Here is a 21078-nt window from a genome sequence, read left to right as displayed (position 1 = left end):
GAAACTCTGTTTTTTTTTTCTCATTTGTCATGTTCCACTATTTGACTTGACACTGTCAAGTGTGTGTATATCAGTGATTCCTCAATTATCCTAGGAGTTATGTTCTAAAAACAACCCAGGATGGGTGAAATCTGCCAAGTAGGATCAGATATTTATGGTTGTAAAACCCCTAAATACACACTAAATACATTTTTCTCAGACAGACAAGAACTTTTAAATGCTTTTTCTCTTGTTTAAACTCACAAAGTGCAAACCTTTGTAGAGAAGTCAGTCCAGTATCATGGAATGAAAACAAACATCTGATCGCAATTGAAGATTTCTGAAAATGTATCCAAAGAAACGTTTTTTGAACAACTAATTAATCAACTAATACATCATTTCTATTTCACTGCAAGAGTTTTATTTTAATAAAAGTCAACACAACCCACGTCCACGTCAAACGTAGCAGGCAGGCATCTAGCAGTAAAAGGCTCTTTTCGAATGGACAACAACGTGAGCAAGTCTGTCTGATTGGTCAAATGCGTAAAGGGCTACATTCGTTAAATACCAAAAACTGCCAAAAGATTGTTTTAGCACGTATGGAAACATTTAAGGTGACCATTTATCGCAGTTTACGACATCTTTTGCGATATTCATATCACATAGACTGATATCACGATAATGATAATTTTGTAGTTTATTGTGCAGGCCTTCCACTGTATCTACTTTTTCTATTTCTCTTTTTCATGTTTGGACTCATTCCGACCCCAAATTTTTCCTTTCTCCCCACAGTGATCTGCGGAGTAACCTGATTAGCCATATTGATCCAGGTGCTTTTCTGGGCTTGTCATCACTTAAAAAGCTGTGAGTATTGATGACAGTTTTTCTATCTTTTGCCGTCTCTTCATTGTGGTTTCTGAAAGCTGTGTTAATTTTATTATCACCTATCTTTATATCCTGTCTGGTATTTAACTGTGGTGCTCCTTTCTTTTATTCATGTTCAAACCCTTTTAAGATTGTTTTTGTTTTGATAAGCCACTCTTTTTAATTTAAGAAGGTTGTTAAAGAAGCAGTTAATTCATAATTCAAGCTGTAACTTTGGGAAAACACTGAAAAACAAAAAACAAAAATATACATAAGTATTTACCATAATTTTTTTCTTGTACATGTAAATACATTTATAAAGAAAGTTTGCTGGTTAGATGTTAACTTGTATGTAAATAAGCAGTTTTTAAGTTAAATTTAGGATCTGCTGTCTGTTTTGGAGCACTGCCAAGCAGCAATCTATTTTTATTTTCTTTGTTTTTTTGTTGTCTTTTTTCTTTCTTTGGCTTTTTGCCCAAGGGAAAAAAAAGCATAAATAGAAGATTCAATTCCCCAATAGTTGTGTAATACAGGTATGCGTCAACCAGATACGGTTGTATGTTTTTTCCTGTGGTGATTTTGCCCATAGGGATTGAGCAAAAAGGACGCAGCAGGAATGGGAATCATCTGACTGTCGTTGCCAACACAAACTTGAGCTTGGCTGCAGCTGCGCTGCAATAAGAGCACCACGGGAAGGCGGTCGACTCTTTGGCTCAGACCTGCTCTAATTTTCCTCTCCAACTCTTCTCCCTTCTTCGCGATGTATATTTATTCCACACTCCCTTCCAAGTTATACATTACATTTCCAAACCAATACCCCTCGTAATTGTCCCCACATCCTGTCTGAATTTATTAAAAGGGCGAATATTACTAACTTTGTAAAGGAAGGGCTGCAACAGTTATGGTACTAAGAATATATAAACATATCATATTAACATGAAGGTCTTGGTACAAAGCAAAGAATTAGAACAATTAGGCTCAATTGTGTGACACCAATTTTACATTTGCCAGAACTTGTATTCTCATGAAAAATACAGTTTGTAATTAGTTTTTATCGATCTTCACCTATTTACTTGCCGATTTTTACTTTCTCAATCTGCTTCTTTTTTATTATTTAAACCTCATAGTTGATATTTATTTAGTTGATGAATGATTATTTCCCCCCTTCATTTAAAGCCCCCACACTCGTTTGGCTTATTGTCACACTGCACTAGAAAAGGAGGCAAAGTATAGACTGAAGGCTGGATTGTTACAATTATTTCCTTAAACTGTTGCCTTTTGACACTAGAAAACAGCTCCTGCATGAATGCATCTAGGGGTTAATTTCTATTTAGGTCCTATCTACAAAGAAATCTTTCTTTTTCATTGTCATGAAAAAATTATTTTAAATAAGTGAGCCACTTTGTTTCTGCTCGTCCTTACCACAGTGTCCCAAAAATAAATAAACAATGCTTTTGGTTTTTATTCTCATAAAACATTTTTTCTGGCTGAATTTTTTGAATTAATCTTTGTTTTGATGTTAATTGAGGAAAAAAACAATTACGGTAAAGGAAAATTATATACTGTACATCTTCCAATAAAAGCCCCAGCATTTATTCAAAAATTATTTGGATGGTTTTTAGAGACTCAATGGTGATATGCAAACTTCCCGTTTCAGTTCGCCGCCCTGATTGGCTGCAGACCATTGTCTGTCTCCTCCGTACTGAATGTGTTCAGATCGCCAAATCTACATAAATCTTTGATTGTGATCACTTTTTTTTCTACAAAGGTTTAAGCTTTGAGAATTTAAACAAAAGAAAAAGGTGTAAAAAAATTTCGAGTGTGTCTGAGAAAAGTGATTAAAGTGTGTAGTACAGCCTTACATCTTTAATCCTACTTCACAGATTTCACCAATTGAGGGTTTACTTTTAGAACGTTACCCCTGCAAAAAAGGATGGAACTCTGTACTACCAAACACAAAACGTTGGCAACAGTTGAACTTTTCACAATTTAAGGAAATTATCACACTTTTTTGTATCTGATAGCCATATATAAGCCATTAAAAAAAGTCAACTCTGAGTTTTTTTTGTAACTTTTTATTCAAAAGTTGCTAGTTGAATCATTGCTGTGCTTAAATTGCTCATATTCAGGTGACTTTCCCTTTTCATGATCTGTCCCATGACACACGCTTTCAAGCCTGCAGAGATCTGCTTTTTCTTCTCCTCCAAGTGGAACTAATAACCTCACACAGTGAATTCCCCGGCTGATACCTTAAGAACTAACACCAATAATTACATAAATGCCTGGAAGCTGGCATATAACCACCAGTCATTTTCTAAGTATTGCTTTGTGTTAGAAGTGCATCCCTCAAGGAGCCCAAATTTAGCTCAGCGGTGGGTTGAAAAAGTGATGTCTCTTGGCACTTGTTACTGGAACACTTAGAAAATAACGCATTACCCAGTAAGGTCTTAGAACCTGAGTCACAAGATCTAAGTTTTCTTATTTTTCTTTCTTCTCTCTAAAGTTATATCTCATCTGTTCTTTTTTTATGTCAATGTGAAAGACAACACTACACATACTGAGGACCTTAGGTGTTTCCATTTAACAGTTTCAAAGTGGACTAACTAGAAACTGTACCGTCAAAGTAGTTTTATGATGCTTCAAAGGCAGTCTTTTGATCAAGACTGAGAAAACTAAAGTGGAACCCCAAACATAAAGACTTTTAAAATGTTTTTTTTTTTTTTATTCGTTTTACCAGGATCTTTTTACCAGATGTACATCTGTTTTAACTTAAATGTGTGTAAATTGGATTTGATAAACATTTGTATTCTTTAGAAATGAAAAAAAGTCATTATCTTACGCTTCCATGTAAAGTTGTAAGATAAAACTTCATGAGGTTGTGATCGAACTGGTTTAATTGTAATCCCTACATCCCTAAAACGTTGAATTTCTCAATTGTATTTAAATGCCTAAAGACCACCACAACAGGTTTTTCAAATTAAAGTACTAGAATTTTTAAGCCCTTTGAAAGACCCATTCAGTTCATCAATTTGATCCATTTTAAAAGCGTTCCCAGCGGTTTTTTAATTATGATTATTCATTTTCATCTTCTTCCGTTTTGTCCCTTTCGGGGTCGCGGGGCTGCCGGAGCCTATCACGGCCACTTGTGGGCGAAGGCAGGGGACACCCTGGACAGTTCGCCAGTCTGTCACAGGGCCACATATCACACATCCATTCACTCTCACACCTATGGACAATGTAGAGTGGCCATTTGACCTATGAAGCATGTTTTGGGACGGTGGGAGGAAGCCGGAGACCCCGGAGAAAACCCACGGATGCACGGGGAGAACATGCAAACTCCACACAGAAAGGTCCCCCATAGTTGTTCTGTTTTTGGTCCCCCAGCTAGGACTTGAACCAGGGGCCTTCTTACTGTGAGGCAAGAGCGCCAACCACTCTACCACCATGCAGCCCATTAAATTATAATTATGCTATTTTTTATTTTTCCAAGATCCCTGTGTCGTTCTCTAGGACATAGTTCCTACAGAGCAACAGTACTTCATTATATATTCGCCTATGGGCGGGACCATTGACTTAACCCTTGTTCTATCCTATGGGGTCCAGATCCTTACATTGACGTGTTCTTCCTACCATGACAAAGGTGGATAAAGGTGAAGAGGATTTCATGTAATCCATGGACACCAGTGAAGATCACAAATCATTGACAGCGCACTGTCTTGTGGGGTCTAGAAGACCCCACACCCAATGTTAAAGTGACTAGGATAGCACAAGGGTTACAGTAAACCTACCCCCTCCCCATTGCTGAGAGCTCTATGTTTACATGCTTTCCAGCCCATCACACCAGCCTAACATTATTATTATTTTAGCGTTCAACTTTACTTTATTTTTTTGGGTCAAATAAATTATTTTGATATTTTATTGGTCAAAATAGGGTTTTATTCTTAAACAACACACTTTAGGCTACAAGTATAAAGGTAAACTAGAATATTAAAGTAAATGAAACTGATTAATTTGGATCTATGCATCATCTCATGTCACCCAATTACCGTATTGTTTTCTCACTTTTGTCTTCTAGTTGTTTTCCTTCTATTTGTGTTTATTTTGTCTATCTAAGCATGTCTGAGACTTTCTCTGGATAAAAATGATAAACGCTGTTTCATCAACCACAGAGCTGCAGGATGTTAGGAGGAGACTGGTAACCCAACCATCCCTACTCTGTAAAAAGTTAAATCTAAGTTTAGTAATTTTATGTTATTGGTAGCCATCTTTTTTGTCTACATTCAGTTGCAGTTTTTTTTTTTTTTCTCTCTCTGGTCAGTACTGTCGGACGCTCTCGTCTGATATATCCCAGACGCGTCTTGTCAGGTCACATCCAGACTGGAAACACGCCTGATTTGGCACTAATCACCAGTGATTGATGTGTAGACTCCCCCGGAGGCCCACACAAACACTGATATCACCTCAAAAGCTGTAAATGTGTCGGTGAAGTTTTGAAAGTCTCTGTCCAGACTTGTCTTTAAAGTGTGGCTTGTTTTCTTTTCTATCCCCTGTGTTTTCATGGCCAACTGTTAGGAATTTAGATGATGACTTTGGTGGTTTCTTTTACCCTGCACACGTCTACAAATGGAATTTCATCATTTGTGTTGCAGAGATTTGTCCAACAACAACATTGGCTGTCTTAATGCAGACATTTTCAAGGGCCTCGCTAATCTTATCCGACTGTAAGTGTTTTGTACCGTTAAAGGTGTAATTAAACGTCCCAGCATATTCACAAGCAAGTTTTTTTTATTTTGTTTTTCTTTTTGTTTTCAACAGAAACCTAGCAGGAAACAAGTTCTCCTCAATTTCTCCTGGAACTTTTGATAACTTGGAGTCTCTAAAGTCTTTGTAAGTTTGATAAACTAGTTGATCGCTTTTGTCCAAGACCAAAATCAAGCTTTTATTTAAAGTTTTTGTTTCTAAAAGAAATTCTAAAGGAAATTCAGCCATCTTGTGCGTTTCCTGTGGTCTGTCTCCAGGGAGTTTCAGACTCCTTACCTGCTGTGTGACTGCAACCTTCTATGGCTGCTGCGCTGGATCAAGGACCGGAACATTTCTGTGAAGAACACCAAGTGCTCCTACCCGCAGTCCCTCCAGGGACAGCTCGTCACCTCCGTGGGGCCGGGCCTGTTCACCTGCGGTACGGACAACCACTTAAACTGAACTATTTTCAGGTTGAAGGCAGCAGCTTGTCCAGAGAACTCAACTGGATTTACCCTAAAATCAGTCATAGAATCTTCCAAAAACGACTGGCCTATAATATAATTTTGAAGTTGTGCATCCACAATAACTACAAAACTCCAAACAGTTTACCAGAACTATCAACTAGTCTGAAAACACTTTGATGGATTAGTTATGACAGATATGTTATTGAGTTTATTTAGTGTATCTGCAAAGGTTAAACAGTGTTCAAGTTGAACAGGAGACCGGTCATAGATAAAATTAAAGAAAAAAATGTATGCATTCTTTAAAAAATGTAAAAGTCTACAGGACTTTAAACCATAAAAAAGATTCTTTTTTTCTTTCTTTTTTTGCCAAACAACATATTAAAGACCCGCTCAGAAGAATATCCACTTTTTGTTTTTTACACAAAAACCTGATGATGGAGAATATATCTAAAGAAAACTAAGATCAAAATTGCCTTTGTGGGTATTGAAATCTTGAATCAGGAGCAGACTAAATATGCAGTTGGGCCCCAAGCTCCCTGCTCTGAGCTCGCAGCAACGGGAAGGGAAGAGGAGACGGGGTTGCCAACAGCCCACAACTCGAGGCAAATTCCTATTTTGGAAAAAAAATGCAGAATTTGAGCTTTTAAAATGATCGAAGTGGGTCTTTTATATGGGCAAAAGTATGTTGGGATAATTGTAATGTTAACAAAAGACAAATCTCAGTGCAAACTGTCTTTGTGTGTTTTTTATTCTTAGATATGAAATGCAGAGCACATAAAGGATAAGGGGCCTAAAACTGTCAAAATGATGCACTGTCTCTTTAATTCTTTTTTCTGTTTTGATGTCTTCGGGGCTTGTGTAGTGAGCAGAGGCCTGTGCATCGACACGGGAGATAAGACGAGGGCTGCCCAGTCCAGAGACGCCATTGTTTGTACTCGCTCATGGCTTATCAGTTTGGCAGTCATCTCGCAGAGGGATTATAAAACACATGGCACAGATTTAGCAGGAGCCGGTCGCCTCACACGAATGCTAAATAGCCCCAAAGCAAAAGAAGAAGAAGTCCAGGCACAGTTTCGGTTCTCCCTGTCGTCCAAAAGTATGCAACTGTGTGATATCACACGGCTGTGATGAGATTTACGGAGATGCCGCTTGGTTTCCTCAGATGCTCCCCTGGAGCTGCCCTCCTTCCAGCTGACTCCATCCCAGCGGCAGGTGGTTTTTCAGGGGGACAGTCTGCCCTTCCAGTGCCAGGCCTCCCGTGTTTCCAAGGACATGCAAGTGCTGTGGTATCAGAACGGCCGCATGGTCAAGCCTAACGCCGCTCAAGGAATCTTCATCGAAACCCCCGTGGTGGAGAACTGCTCCCTGATTGCTAGGTACGGTCTGTCCCACTGCACGAGAATGACTCAAACTACCCTAGACGGCAAACCAAATCAAGTTCTTTGCTTTCCGTCAGCGCGCTGACCATCTCCAACATTCAGCCTGGTTTCAATGGGAGCTGGGAGTGCCGGGTGTGGACGAGCAGGGGCAACACCACCCGCACCGTCCACATTGTGGTGCTGCCCAGTTCTGCCAAGTACTGCGCTCCTGACCGGGTTTCCAACAACAGGGGAGAGTTCAGGTAGATGTGAGACCCATATTTGAATTTGTATACGAAAACTGGACCGAGCGAGTGTGACGTCACCCACAGAAAATACCCCACTTCAACGAAACAAAAGTCAATTCAGTCACTGGTTTATTTTTGCCCACCACTTGAAAGCGGGCTACACAAAATCTGTCAAACCTTTTAAACTTCTACTGAGGCATCTGATTGGCCAGTTTACAACTTGAATAAAAAAAAAAAGTAGAAGAGCAAGAACGGTTATTCTGACTCAGAATGACTGAGTAATAGCTGTTTATTTCTTCATAGAAGTCTATAGGATTTTGGTTTTTTGGAACTAGCAGATACTTCCTGTTTGGAACATGAGGGGGAGGAGCCACTCAGTCCAGTTCTCCTATACACTCAATGCTTTTAGGAGATGTTTTGAATAAATATTTGTTTATCTTGCTCTGCCAGTGGATTTCTGTTACAGTGCAAACATCGCCACCTTCTGGCTTTTTCAATGCAGCACACATGTAAGGTTTGGGAGCAAACGGGACACGAGGCCATGATCAGATCAGTTAGATTGGATTTATTTGGATTCTTTTAGGTGGCCCCGCACGCTGGCAGGAATCAGGGTGGAACTCCCCTGTAACAGACTGCGCTCGAGCGCAGGCGCCCCCCTGGGAAGCTCCGGTAAAGATCGACAGGCGTGGCGCTACTGCAGCCAGGAGGGTCACTGGACAGAGGAAGACTACTCCCAGTGCCAGTTTCAGAAAGAGACCACCAGATTTCTCTCTGTCATCAATCAGGTGAAACTGATGCATGTTTTGATTTTCCTTGGAAACACAGACCTCCGTACGCCAACCTGCTCAAATTTCCCTGAACTCATCTTCGTCTGACTCTTATTTTTCCACTAGATGCCTCTGAATGATAGCAATGTGATGGCCATAGCGCACCGCCTGTTCCTCTTCACGATCGATGCCGCCAACTTCTCAGACAAGATGGACATCATCTTTATAGCAGAGATGTTTGAAAAGTTTGGCAGATTTGTGGAAAAGTATAAGGATGTAAGTGTTTATGTTGATATTTTCTCCCTAAGAGGAAGAACAGCTGGGTTTAGTCTAAGCAACTGCAGCTGTGCTTTACAGCCCCTTGAAGTTCTTTGAAAGCTGCTGTTTCCACTCACTGGAGAGAGTCCAGCACCTGGGATGTGTTTTTACTCATGTCGTCGTCTTTGTTTTCCAGCTGGGCGAAGTGATGGTGAGCTTGGCCAGCAGCCTGATGCTGGCCGACGACAGAGTGCTGTGGACGGCGCAGCGTGAAGCCTTGGCGTGTTCTCGCATCGTTGCCTGCCTGCAGAGGATCGCCGTCTTCCACCTAGCGACGGCGCAGGCCTTTTCCTTGGTCGGTTGTCGTCAAGACCCTTTTCTGATCATCTTTTATCTTCAATGCGTTCCTTTTAAACCTTGTGCCATTTTTAGTTTTATTTAGAAATGAATATGCTGGTGGCACGGAGAAACCCTTCCCCTCCCTCTTGATGAGAGTCCAGAGCATGGAGCTTGTAGCCCACCCAGAATGTTCTCTACATCACAAATACTCAATTTTCCATATTATAAGACTTACCTAAAAGCCCTACATTTGAAAAAAAAAAATTAAAAATTCTTATATATAGTCTTTCTGGTTGTGCTTACTGACATGGAAGCAATGTTGAGAGGAACCCGGTCCTCTGTTGCAAACAAAGCTTGGTGTTTTGTAGGCTACACTTATGCAGCTAACATGTAGCGTTGCTACTTACAAGTTTCGCAGTTGGCGTGATCATAGTCAAGTGTGTCGTAGCGGCCTGTTTTTTTATGTTGCAGACAAGGTTATTGTGTCTACACCAATGTGGCTAACACTACTGCGAACGCACTTAACAAAGTGTGATAGACGGGTGAACTTATCTCTGACTCTTGTCTCGTTTAATGGACTTATATGTGAAATAAGTTAAAAATAGACCATTCCTTGACGGTATTATCCAGTATGCCCCTTAATACTGTAAGTTCTTTTTCAAACAGCATTTTTTTGTCTGCTCCTGACTTCCAGAAATGCAATTGCTAGCTAAATTTTCCTCCATCATGGTAAAAATGCCACAAAAACATGTTAAAAATACCAAAAACAGGATTCTATTGAGCAGAAACATCCCTTCCTTTCTCTGTTTTCCTTCCAGACTTCCTCCAACATTGCACTGGAGGCCCACACCATCAGGGCCAGTGACTGGAACGGCATGAGCTGCATTTTGTTTCAGATGCGTAATTCCGAGCACACCCCCGCTCAGTTCATGTTCAAGTGCAACACGCCAAGCTCTGCACAGAGCGTCATTTACAAGGTCAGCTAAATAAAAGCTGTTGGCAGTTTTTTCTTAGCATGGACTTTAAATGTTTGATTGCCCCAAATTATTTCTTCTTTTTTTTGCCTCACAGAACACAGCAGTAGATGCTTCGCTGCAACTTCCTCAGTACCTTTTTGCTCAGGCCGCACCGGCGGACGACACGGTCTACAGGCTCCACCTGCTGGCCTTTCGTAACGGCAAGTTTTTCCCCTCCACGGGCAACACCTCCATGCTGGCTGATGGAGGACGGAAGAGGAGTGTGGCCACCCCTGTTATCATGGCTAAACTAGGTTAGTTTAGAAAAGTGATCACGATATGTAGTTGGCATACATACAGTCTAAAAACAGAAAAATCCAAACTAATACTCAATCCTCTGCCAATCTTTTATTTTTTTTTTAAATCAGATGGCTCATCTGCTCGTGCCCTGAAGATCCCGGTTAATGTCACCCTGCGACGGTTCGCACACGGCTCAGACGCTGTATCTGCCTGTTGGAACATGAGCCTGGATGGAGGTCAGGGAGGGTGGAGGAGCGGGTGCTGCCGCATTCTGGACCAGCAAGACAATTTTACTGCTTTATCCTGCAACTCTCTGGGCAACTATGGTGTTCTTATGGTGGGTGGAGCTTCTCGTGGCCAGCCAAGGCCACTGTTTACTAGTAATATGGCATATCATACTGTAGCTATTTTGTTTTTAACTTTTAAGAGTAATGTGGGAAACACTGGCCTTTTCTTCTAAGTTTGCTGCCCTCTAGTGGTCATAAGAGGTTTAAAAATAATTAGCATAATGGTATCATGATTCTTGCAGGACCTGAACCGGGTGGAGACTTTCTCTCCAAGCATTGAGCCTCTGCATCCAGTCATCTACGCCACAAGCGTCACCTTGCTGCTCTGCCTGGTCACTGTTATTGTTAGCTACATTTACCATCACAGGTAAAAGAGGAACGATCTGATAGTCACATACTTTTTATTTTCTCTTTTTTAGGTTTATATAGTTTTTTAAAATTTTGAGATTTGTTTAATAATGAGGATATTTTTGTTTTGATATTTCTTTTTTCTTCTAAAGGTAAAACATTTTAATATTAATTTGTGAAAAAAATGACTTTAAATTGCCATTAAAGATGGAAACAAGTCAAAACAAGACAACAAATTTGTAATATTTATTTAATTCTAATACTAATTTTATATAATTTGGCTCATTTAAATAATTCGTGCTGTTATTTTTTTTTTTGTGTCTTCATCATATTCAGGTTTATTCAAATTAAAGGCCCTCCTAAACAGAATCAATTCACACAATTGTCCTAGTTTTATCTCAGAGATGTGCTGGTTTCTGTTCCTGAAGGTCTGTCCGAGTGAGCCGCAAGTCCTGGCACATGTTGGTCAACCTCTGCTTCCACATTTCACTCACCAGCGCCGTCTTTGTTGGCGGCATCAATCAGACGCGATACGCAAGCGTCTGCCAAGCAGTGAGTACACACCGCCTGCAACGTCCTGTGAATGGACAAACTTTACAATCCAAAGTTATGCACCGCCTGCACTTTAGTTTCCAAGGGAGAATAGAATAGAATAGAATAGAATATGTATTGATCCCCCAATGGGGAAACTGATTTTTATACTTTAGCTCTTTAAAAAACAGCAGATGATTAAAAAAAAAAAAACTAAAATTCTAACTGAAAAGAAAGAACCCTTAGCTAAAATCCCAAATTTTACCTAAATGTTTCAGATGTTTGGACATTTCTCCTTACATAAAAAGTTGCTCAGGATCATTTCCAAACACACCAGTTATGAAGGTATTTTCTGAAAACATCATCTTCATCCAGGTGGGCATTTTGCTGCACTACTCAACTCTTGCCACGGCTCTGTGGGTGGGCGTGACCGTACGCAACATCTACAAGCAGGTGACACGCAAGGCCAAACGTTACGAAGAGCTGGACGAGCCGCCTCCCCCGCCAAGGCCGATGCTCAGGTTTGACTTCAGCTCACACTTTAACCCACATGGATCAAGCAGTGACTTTTTAATAGACCCACTCCAAAGAAAATAGTGTTTTTTAGGGTTTTTTACATGTTTTTGGGGCCTTTTTCTGATGATGGAGGACACATATAAAGAAAATGTGGTAACAAAAACAGTGTATCTGAGTATTTTTTATTCAAATCGTCTTGAATCAGGAGCAATGCTGTTTGAAGAAAAGCATATTTGTGACGTGGAACAGGCGCTGGGCGGGCCATCAGCTTCCTGCTCCACTCCTTGCTGATGCCGCCAAATAGATCCATGTACGTCTTTGATTTTCCTCGTCTGAGCTGACATCTGACGCAAAATGGTACAGCTGGATAGCTCGCCATTCTGGTTGTAATGTAGTATTGCGGCTGAGAGGAGCTGCCCTCTAGTGCAGCGGCCCCCAACCTTTTTAACGCCACAGACCGGTATGACGTCACACAAAGCTTTCACGAACCGGCCTTTCAAATTTAGGGGGATGATTATTGTCGTGTAGAGTCGTGGTCAGACGATCCCTGAGCTTTTATTTTGACACGCATGTCATTGTACATCACACAGGTGTCAACCATCCTCTCCCCTTCCCACACTCATGGTGCTAAAAAGAAGAACTATCTATTAAATGTAGCTTTCTTTTTTTGGGAGTGGAAGGCTCCTCTTCTGTCTCCTGGCTGGGCCTTTTCTACTTGGCAAAGAAACTTTCCAAAGGCGCTTTTTTTTTTTCATTTTGCTAGTTCCTGGGTTTTATTTTAGTGGTATCCTATCACGTGACCGAGAAGAGCGTCTTGGCCTGCGTTTAGAGTGACCTAGACGGATGGAACAGAGAATCAGGCAGTTTTTCAAAATAATAAAATAAAACTAAAAAATAAAAATATAAAAATAAAACTATAAAAATAAAATAAAACATCTTTCAGATTCAGAAAAAAATAAAATGGAAGTCATGCAAGTTATTTATTTTTTCTGTGCGGCCCGCTACCAAATGACCCGCCGACCGGCCCGGGGACCGCTGCTCTTGTGGGAGTGTATAAACATAGAGCCCCCCCATTCGGAGGTGAAATTCTAATGAAGTCCTGCCGCCCGGCAGAAACTGTGTAGAAAATCACACACTGTTTTAAAATTTTGGCTAAAAACAGCATAATCCTAGCTAAAAGACCACTGGGAACGCTTTTACAAAATATCCAAATGATAATCAGAATGGATCTTTGTCGAACTGGAGAAACGGCTTTAATGCTTCTAAACACGTGCAATGTAGTCAAGCTGCCACATGGTGTCAGTGTGGAGGCCTAAATGATGACAGGACCTGCCTTTTTCTAATTTAGAGGCACTAGCGCTGATTTACATTTCTTTGCTTTTATTTTGAAAGGTTCTACTTGATCGGTGGAGGCATACCCACCATCGTTTGTGGGATCACTGCAGCAGCTAACATCAAGAACTATGGCAGCCAGACAAACGCACCATAGTGAGTATATCCTCCCACACCGAGGTTCCTCGTCCGTGCTCATGGGTACATCAGAATTCACAGTAACCTGCCAGGTTTTAGTAGAAAAGGGCATTTTTATGAAAGAGGAAAAAGTTTATTCCATAAAGCTCTTGTTATGGCGGGCCATTAATATGTGCATCCAAGCAACAAGCCACTGCTGCCAGTTTACAGCGAGCTCCTCCATCCCTCTCCCTGCTATGGCAGCTGTTTGGATTGTGTAGCGCGGCTGACTAATTGAGAAATCTGGACCCATATCTGTCTCGGAGTCTTTGGAGTTTAATTAATTTCCTGCAAGCAAAAGAAAATCAGGCTGTGTTATTAAACCCAACGGGACGTTAACTGTAAAAATGAGATTGGAAAAGTTTTCCAAAGTGTTTATGTTTTTCTTTTTTGAAGTGAATAAACAAGATGGAAGGGAGGCGGTGGTGTTTTTAATGAGGGTCATTTGTGGTTGTTCATCTTCCAGTTGCTGGATGGCGTGGGAACCGAGCATCGGGGCGTTTTACGGGCCGGCAGGGTTCATCCTCTTCGTGGACTGCATGTACTTCCTCAGCATCCTGCTCCAGCTGAGACGGCACCCCGAACGCTGCTACGAGCTGAAGGAGACGACTGAGGAACAGCACCACCTGGCTGCAGCCAGCAGCGAGGTCGGGCCGGACGGTCCCAGTAGCCACTGCCACCCCTTGACCCTGCAGCCGCAGCCTCATGAGGGGTCCGGCTCCGCGGCGTCCGCTCCTCATGCTGTGCCCCTCTCGGCCCTGGAGAATGAGCACAGCTTCGCCACCCAGCTTATGGGCGCGGTTGGAGCGTTGGGACTGTACGCGGCGCTCTGGGTGTTTGCTGCCATGGCCGTGTCACAGAGTTACCCCTATGACTTGGTTTTTACCTGCCTGTTTGGGGTGGCCGCTCTGGCTCTGGGGGCATTCATGGTGGCGCATCACTGCGTCAACAGGCAGGACATGAGGCGGCATTGGTCACAGGCTTGTTGCCCAGGAAGGCGCACTTACTCCGCCCAGGAGGATGTTCTTCTTCCTCTGCCAGGGGCGGCGATGGCATCCACCCCAGGATCCGACACCAAAGCTGACGGGGTGTCAACGAAGTCTGGCCACAGCAACGCAGACTCCGCCGTTACGAACAAAAGCGCTCCGAGTGTGCGCAACTCCGCCCACGGCAGCAAGCTGACCAACCTGCACGCCGAGGCGGCCCAGTGCAAGTCTGCCTCGGCCCCGGCGGCCACCGGGGGGAACTTGGACAACAGCCTGACCGAGCATTCGCTGGACAATGAGATCAAAATGCACGTGGCGCCGGTCGAGGTGCAGTTCCGCCCCATGAACAACATCAACGGGCTCGCCGGGAGGCATCATAAAAACAGAACGCGGACGCACAGAGGGAGCAGACTGACGGTGCTGCGAGAGTACGCCTACGACGTGCCCACCAGTGTGGAGGGCAGCGTGCAGAGCGCCCCCCACAGGCGACACCACCACTACGATTTGGCGGCACGGAACAGCCGACGGGCTGCCTACATGGCCTACAGAGAGCAGCATCAGAGCCAGCTGCAGCAGGACAGCAGCGACAGCGCCAGTCTGCCGCGCCGCTCCCGCCACTCCGACAAAGGAAAAGCTGCGCTCGGTAACGGGACGCTGGTGACCGTGGAGCCCGAACGGTCGGCTTCCGCCGGGCTGTCCAGCTCCGGTAAAGACTCCGGTCCGGTACGACGGACTGGCAGCACTGAGCTGCAAAGCCAAAACAAGTCATACGGCCTTAACCTGGTCACTCCAAACGGCGGTGCGGTGAAAGCAAAGGAACAAGTGATGCTTTTGAGTAACGGAGACGGTCCAGGAAGTCAGAAAAACTGCTTGTGGAAACATGAAACTACTGTGTAGCAACAGTTTCCATCCTCAGACTTTCACCTTTTACACTGTGAAACATTACAAGATTTTGTATTCTTCCATAAAGTCCTTTAAAGTTCTAATAAGGATCTTTGCGAGTCACTGAACTGTCCTTGTAGATGGTTTTTTTATTTTATTTTTATAACTTTTAATCCTGTATTCTTTTTTAAAAGGTCTGGGCATGAAATGCCCTCGTGCTTTTCACCTTTTGTGGTCTGGGCAACAATAAAAAACACTTTTCATTGACCTTCTTTTTCAAAGGTTTGGTTCCTGCGTTGACGGAGGCGTCTTGATTGTTCGGGGCTGCGGCTGGAAGACTTCCTCCCCGCTCAGCTGGTAATTGGGTTTAGTGCTGACCTTCAGGAGGCCTCGGGTTCCTGTCTTTCAGCTGTGCGCCACTTTAATTGCTGCGACTTGAGGCTCTGTGGGTGTTTTCTTCCTGTCCGCTGCCACCTTTGATGAGTGCGCTGCTGTCCTGCTGGCTACCCGCCTCTGGGGAAGTGATTGACAGCCGACTCTCAGGGTGAGTGAAACTGCTGGGAAAGAACAGATAATGAGAGCGGTCACTCCCGCCTTCTTAAGCGACGTAAACACGTGTTCAAGAATGCAGTAAATGCGCATTGACCGCACTTGGTGTTGACCAGCAGGGTGGGGCTTCTTCTTGCTTTTCTACTGTTTACTCGCGCTAATACCATAGTCTGGGTGAATACTCCATTCCGATTGGCTGCTCGTGTGCGTTAAAAAGTGATAACCGCACGCCCCAAAAAGAAGTTCCGGTCACCTATCTTAAATATTCTGTATCACTGCGCCGGCTTCTTTAAAACAACCTTAAGCTTCATCATCTGGACAAGAACAACTGGTAAGAGGAGAACTTTCTCTCAGAACTGATGCTTCATTTAACTCATCGGGACGATCAGCATATGTATGTATATATATATATATATATATATATCGCTGAATCTTGACTGCAGCGGTGGTGCCGCGCCATGTCACTTTACTGTGGCAACGCGCCGCATTATGTAACAAATAGTCCACTTTTCGTGAAAAAAGCGATCCAAATTGGAGAAAAAACAAGAATTAAGAACTAAAAATTGGTAAATATCTATTTCTGTTGTAAGTGACCATGGTATGAGCGGGTTAATGGCCTTTAAAGTGAGCATTATCACTTTTTAACGCACTTTGGGGATGGTTCAGGCTTCCACGGCATGCGTTAAAAAGTGATAATGCTCACTTCGTTGGCCATTAACCCTTACACTTCTGCCTCCTGCAGTGGAAGAGGCTTGCTGAAAAATGTCAAAGCGATGTAAATCTCGCAAATTGGGAAGGAAACGGTTCCGTTCACTTGCTAGCCTCCTTGCCATGGCGGATATGGATTACCATCTTGACAGAAGAGCTGCCTTATCCGAAAAACAAACGCAGACATTGTTGGGCTCCTTCTCTTTAATGATCGGACTATTTTCAAACGGTTGGCCCTCTCCGGGAATTAATGGGGACGTCATCCGTACATCCCAACCAAATCCCGAGTCACATTCGTAAAAGTTCGACCTGTGTGGCTGGCAATGCACATTCAATGGCCACGCATTTGGCACTTGGAGCCTAAAAACAGTTGTAAAAACTTGTGTAGCAATGCAGAAATCATTAGTTTTAAGCCTGGAACATGCATTTACACGCGTTAATATTATAGACTTATTATAGACGTGTTACTGAAGGCGGCGTGTGTGTAGCATTCCGCGGACGCAACTTTAAGACTAGAAAAAGACTAATCAACACGGGAGCTCGCGCACAAAAACTATGCATGCAAATGTACAGAGCATATGGGGTTCTATGAAGTCCATTTATAGCCACCAGCAACAAGAACAAATAGCTTATTAATGCTTTCTTGAAGGTCAAGCTGAAGATTTTTCATGCGTGAAGAAAGTGATCAGCATCTTCTGAGACAGCAGACCTCCAATCTTTCATAATGACATATTAATAAAACACACACTTCTCTCAGGGTTAAGATGTATTGCCCGGCTATCACGGATGTGACAAATTAGAATAAGACTTTTGAATTATGGAAAGAGCAGTTACGTCTTGATTAGTCGCAACGATTCCCTGAAGGGAGGAAAGAGCGATCTTTAGATAATCGCCAGGACTCTTAAGCACCGCCATCTGTTGGAAAGTTCATCCAAAGCTGTCGGCGAGGGACGGATGACGACGTGGGAGTGTTTGTGTTCATAGTGTTAGGGGAGGGGGGGGGCTCATCAAGAGGAATGAGCTGATGGTATCTGTGCTCCAAGATCCCCGGGACACCTTGGGTGGAAGTGGATGGTTTGAGATTTTTATTTTTATTTATTTTTTACTCCCAGGTATTAGCACTTAGTCTGTATGTTGGAGTCAATTTCCAAAACGGTCATCGCGTAGATTTCCCACTGAGCATATTTGAGGTCACTCTCCACCGGGGGGGGGGAACCCGGGATCGACCCACATTCCGCCAGCGTTGGGCTTGTTCCTCCTCCCAGTCGCTGTCTGTGGTTCCAGCAGGAAGCGTCCGTCTGAAAATGTAAACTCATCTGAAACAATTGCTCCAAATAAAGCTGTCTGGGGTATTCCAAAGTGTTTCTAGCCTGCTCAAAATCTTGTCACGCCTGGCGTTTGGATTAAGCCCTTTAATTACTGCCTGGGATGTGTTTCTGATCACTTCCACCTTAGCAGCTGTCTTCACTGATAATGGCTGTGTTTTTTTTAGGTCAGGTATGTTTATTTGCAGATAAGTCAGAGTCATTCTGTGACTGCTGCACACCAGAACAGAAAAAATCATGAATTATTGTTTGATGTGTTTATTTCATTGAAAAATGACTTATTTTTTGTGGAGTTTGCCAAACTTGTGAAATATCTGAACATTACATGCAGAAAAAGTTGTATAAAAAAATCACCGGGACGTTGCTTCTCAGAGTCCCACTCCGATCATCTTTTGATCTATTAGAAAAGCGTTCCCAGTGGTCTCTTCAGCATGATTGACATTTTTAGGGAAAATCAAAAAGGACCTATTTTCTGCAGACCAGCAGAAGTTCACTAAAACTTCCCCTCCCCATTGCTGAGAGCTCTCTGTTTACATGCTCTCCCGTTAGCTCTCACACCCTCAACCTAACATCACCAGTGCAACAAAAATGGTGAGCAATATCAGCGTTATCAAGCTATACAGTTTTTCACTAGAATGAAGACGCACAAGCGGAGGCATCAGAATGGAGCGAGCAGGAAGCTTGTGGCCCACCCAGTGCCTTTTCTACATCATAGATATAACTTTCCCAAACTAAATATTTTTATCTGCTCCTGATTTACGACGATTTGCCTTAAGAAACACTCAGAAATGCAATTTTAAGCTTTATTTTCTTTTGTGTGTGTCCTCCATTCTGTGAAGAATTCCACAAAAACATGTTGAAAACACCACTTCCATCAATGAAAATACCTCAGATATTTAATTTTATTTATATTACAACAATAGTCGTCACAATGGAATCAGACATTTTCCAGACTGTAAGTCACCCTGTTTTTCATAGTTTGGCAAGGGGTGCGACTTATACTCCGCAGCGACGTATATTAGAAATAAATTGAAATAAATACATTTTTAACCCTCCTGAGATGATGTTCATGGGTCAATTTGATGTATGAGGTAAGTTAAGTGTTAAGAGTATGTTAAGTGACTCAGAGAATCAGCAGACCTTTTTTTACAGTAAGATCTTGAAGGCTAAAAACATAATATTCTATTTTCCAATGATTTCATAGATTCAGAAATGCAATAAAAATGACAACTGTTTCTACAAATACAGGATGAAAACAGAGTATTAGTTGGCCAATGATGCTTCATGAAATGAATAAATAAATAAGTATGAGAAAGAATTACTGTGAAATTATGAGATAAACAGTCTGCTATGATTGTGCCATATGAGCTTGTGCAAGTTATTAGATAGACAACTTTATTTATCCATTTGGGAGGTTCCCGCATGGAAATTGTTATTAGTTCTTGGTCTCAGATTTTGCCAAATTAATTTCCTGTCAAAATGCGATTTATAGTCCAGTGCGACTTATGTGTTTTTTTCTACTTTATAATGCATTTTTGGGCTGGTGCGACTTATACTCCGGAGCGACTTATAGACCGGAAAATACGGTAATTGCTAAACTAAACAGACTAAGCTAACTGGGCATCCCTGCCCTAAGACTTTCCTTCTCAGTAAGGAAAAACTCTGAAAACAAACAAAAACAGATTCTAGAATAAAAAGAAGAAACCTCAGAGGTGTCCACGTGAAAGAGGGATCCTCCCCCAGGATGGATGGGCGATGTACCAGAGCTCTTAGAGAATAATTAACTTATCTATCCCTACAACTACATATTTAAATAGTGCAGCAGATGTGCTTCATCCAGATAGAGTTGGGGGACAGCTGGGGGCGCGAGACGAGCCAGAGGAAGGGTCCACAGCCAAGGACAGGAGCAGGAGCACAGTGGAGCCCGAGGCGAGGTCCACGGCAAGTAGAGGAGCACGGACGAGCCGACTGGAATCTGGAATCACTCCTGCTCCCCCGGAGGGGAGTGGGAAAGAGGGACAACACATAAATCACACTGCACCAAACAGAGGAAGACACGAGCAAAGTAAAGTGATGTACTCAATCCCCTGCTACAAAAATTGTACATTGGAGAGACCAAACAAGTTTATATCAGCACCCCAAGGCCAGCTCCAATGGAAAACAGTCTGCGGTTCCCACTCATTTGAGAGGACAGGGTGGTCCTAAAAGAAAGGATGCTTTGAGTGAGAATGCTATTTTTGTCCCAAAAAAAAAAAAAGATGCGCCTTCAGTCAACGATATAGCCTTTCATCTTTCATCAACAGTCTCCAGAAACTACAGTTTTCACTCAGGTCATAAACACCTGAAGGGGCTCATCAGGCAGTGGAGGGTAATGACTGTCCCTCACCGTCTCACTCCTGCTGAGGACAAAGGACTCATGTAACAGCTAATGGCATAGCATTGCTTTCAATGGACTCCCAGGTCTATGTGACCCCAAGACAAAGACTTGAAGTGAAGTCATGGATTAAAGGTTTCACTGCTTATCTAAGTGGCTTGTTTAAAACCACTTCCTTTCCAAACCATTCAAGGAAAACAGGGCTATCTTCCAAAATGCCATCCAACTGTAAATTACAATTTCTCTCCCAATTCATCAAGTTCAACTTGTCAACATATTGGCTTCCTGATGGATTCGCCCCCCCACAAAGTGGAAAACTCCGCTTGTATCTTATCGCCACATTAGTGTGACGCAGACTTTGTGTTTGTATTCTTTCTGCTTGCTTTGATAAACAGAAGAGTGACTTTCTAATATCAGCACAATCTCCTCATTAAATACGGTGTGGGGACTTTGTGCAAAACCTAAATATATCTCTATATATATCTGGATTAAACTCCGGGCATCGTCAGAGATGGGGACAAAAATAGATGCTCATTCGGCGGTCTCTGGGGAGGCCGTGCTGCCAGCGTGATCATTAAAATCACAACTGCTGTATGCTTAACCGTACCCAAGGTTTTTTTTAATAACTCTACATATTGAGACAGTTTAAAATGTAGAATTGCAAGTTTTGTGTTTTTGTTTTTCACCCCAGCTCTTTACAGTTGCATCAGTCGGAGGAAAATGTTGCTAAAATTTTGCACTTTTTTTACTTCTAATTTATGTTCATCTTTTAAAAACTTACTTCTTT

At 42.5% G+C, this 21078-nt stretch overlaps 1 protein-coding gene across 1 annotated transcript in view; it reads left to right on the top strand.

Annotated features, from left to right (window-relative positions):
• Window positions 1–15603, top strand: part of adgra3 (adhesion G protein-coupled receptor A3) — a 28519-nt gene extending 12916 nt beyond the window's left edge. Inside the window, exons 3-19 of the mRNA XM_023966016.1 lie at window positions 772–843; window positions 5493–5564; window positions 5659–5730; window positions 5862–6022; window positions 7213–7426; window positions 7507–7671; window positions 8240–8441; window positions 8550–8699; window positions 8878–9036; window positions 9839–9997; window positions 10092–10290; window positions 10405–10613; window positions 10806–10930; window positions 11340–11463; window positions 11818–11963; window positions 13351–13446; window positions 13934–15603. Coding sequence (XP_023821784.1) covers window positions 772–843; window positions 5493–5564; window positions 5659–5730; window positions 5862–6022; window positions 7213–7426; window positions 7507–7671; window positions 8240–8441; window positions 8550–8699; window positions 8878–9036; window positions 9839–9997; window positions 10092–10290; window positions 10405–10613; window positions 10806–10930; window positions 11340–11463; window positions 11818–11963; window positions 13351–13446; window positions 13934–15350 — 3742 coding nt within the window. The 3' untranslated portion in view covers window positions 15351–15603. The remainder of the gene's footprint in view (window positions 1–771; window positions 844–5492; window positions 5565–5658; window positions 5731–5861; window positions 6023–7212; window positions 7427–7506; window positions 7672–8239; window positions 8442–8549; window positions 8700–8877; window positions 9037–9838; window positions 9998–10091; window positions 10291–10404; window positions 10614–10805; window positions 10931–11339; window positions 11464–11817; window positions 11964–13350; window positions 13447–13933) is intronic.
• The last annotated feature ends 5475 nt before the right edge of the window (window positions 15604–21078 follow it).

This window comes from Oryzias latipes, chromosome 18 (assembly GCF_002234675.1).
Source record: "Oryzias latipes chromosome 18, ASM223467v1".
Lineage (NCBI taxonomy): Eukaryota > Metazoa > Chordata > Actinopteri > Beloniformes > Adrianichthyidae > Oryzias > Oryzias latipes.
Note: the sequence above shows the minus strand (reverse complement) of the source record. Positions and strands in the feature narration are given on the sequence as shown.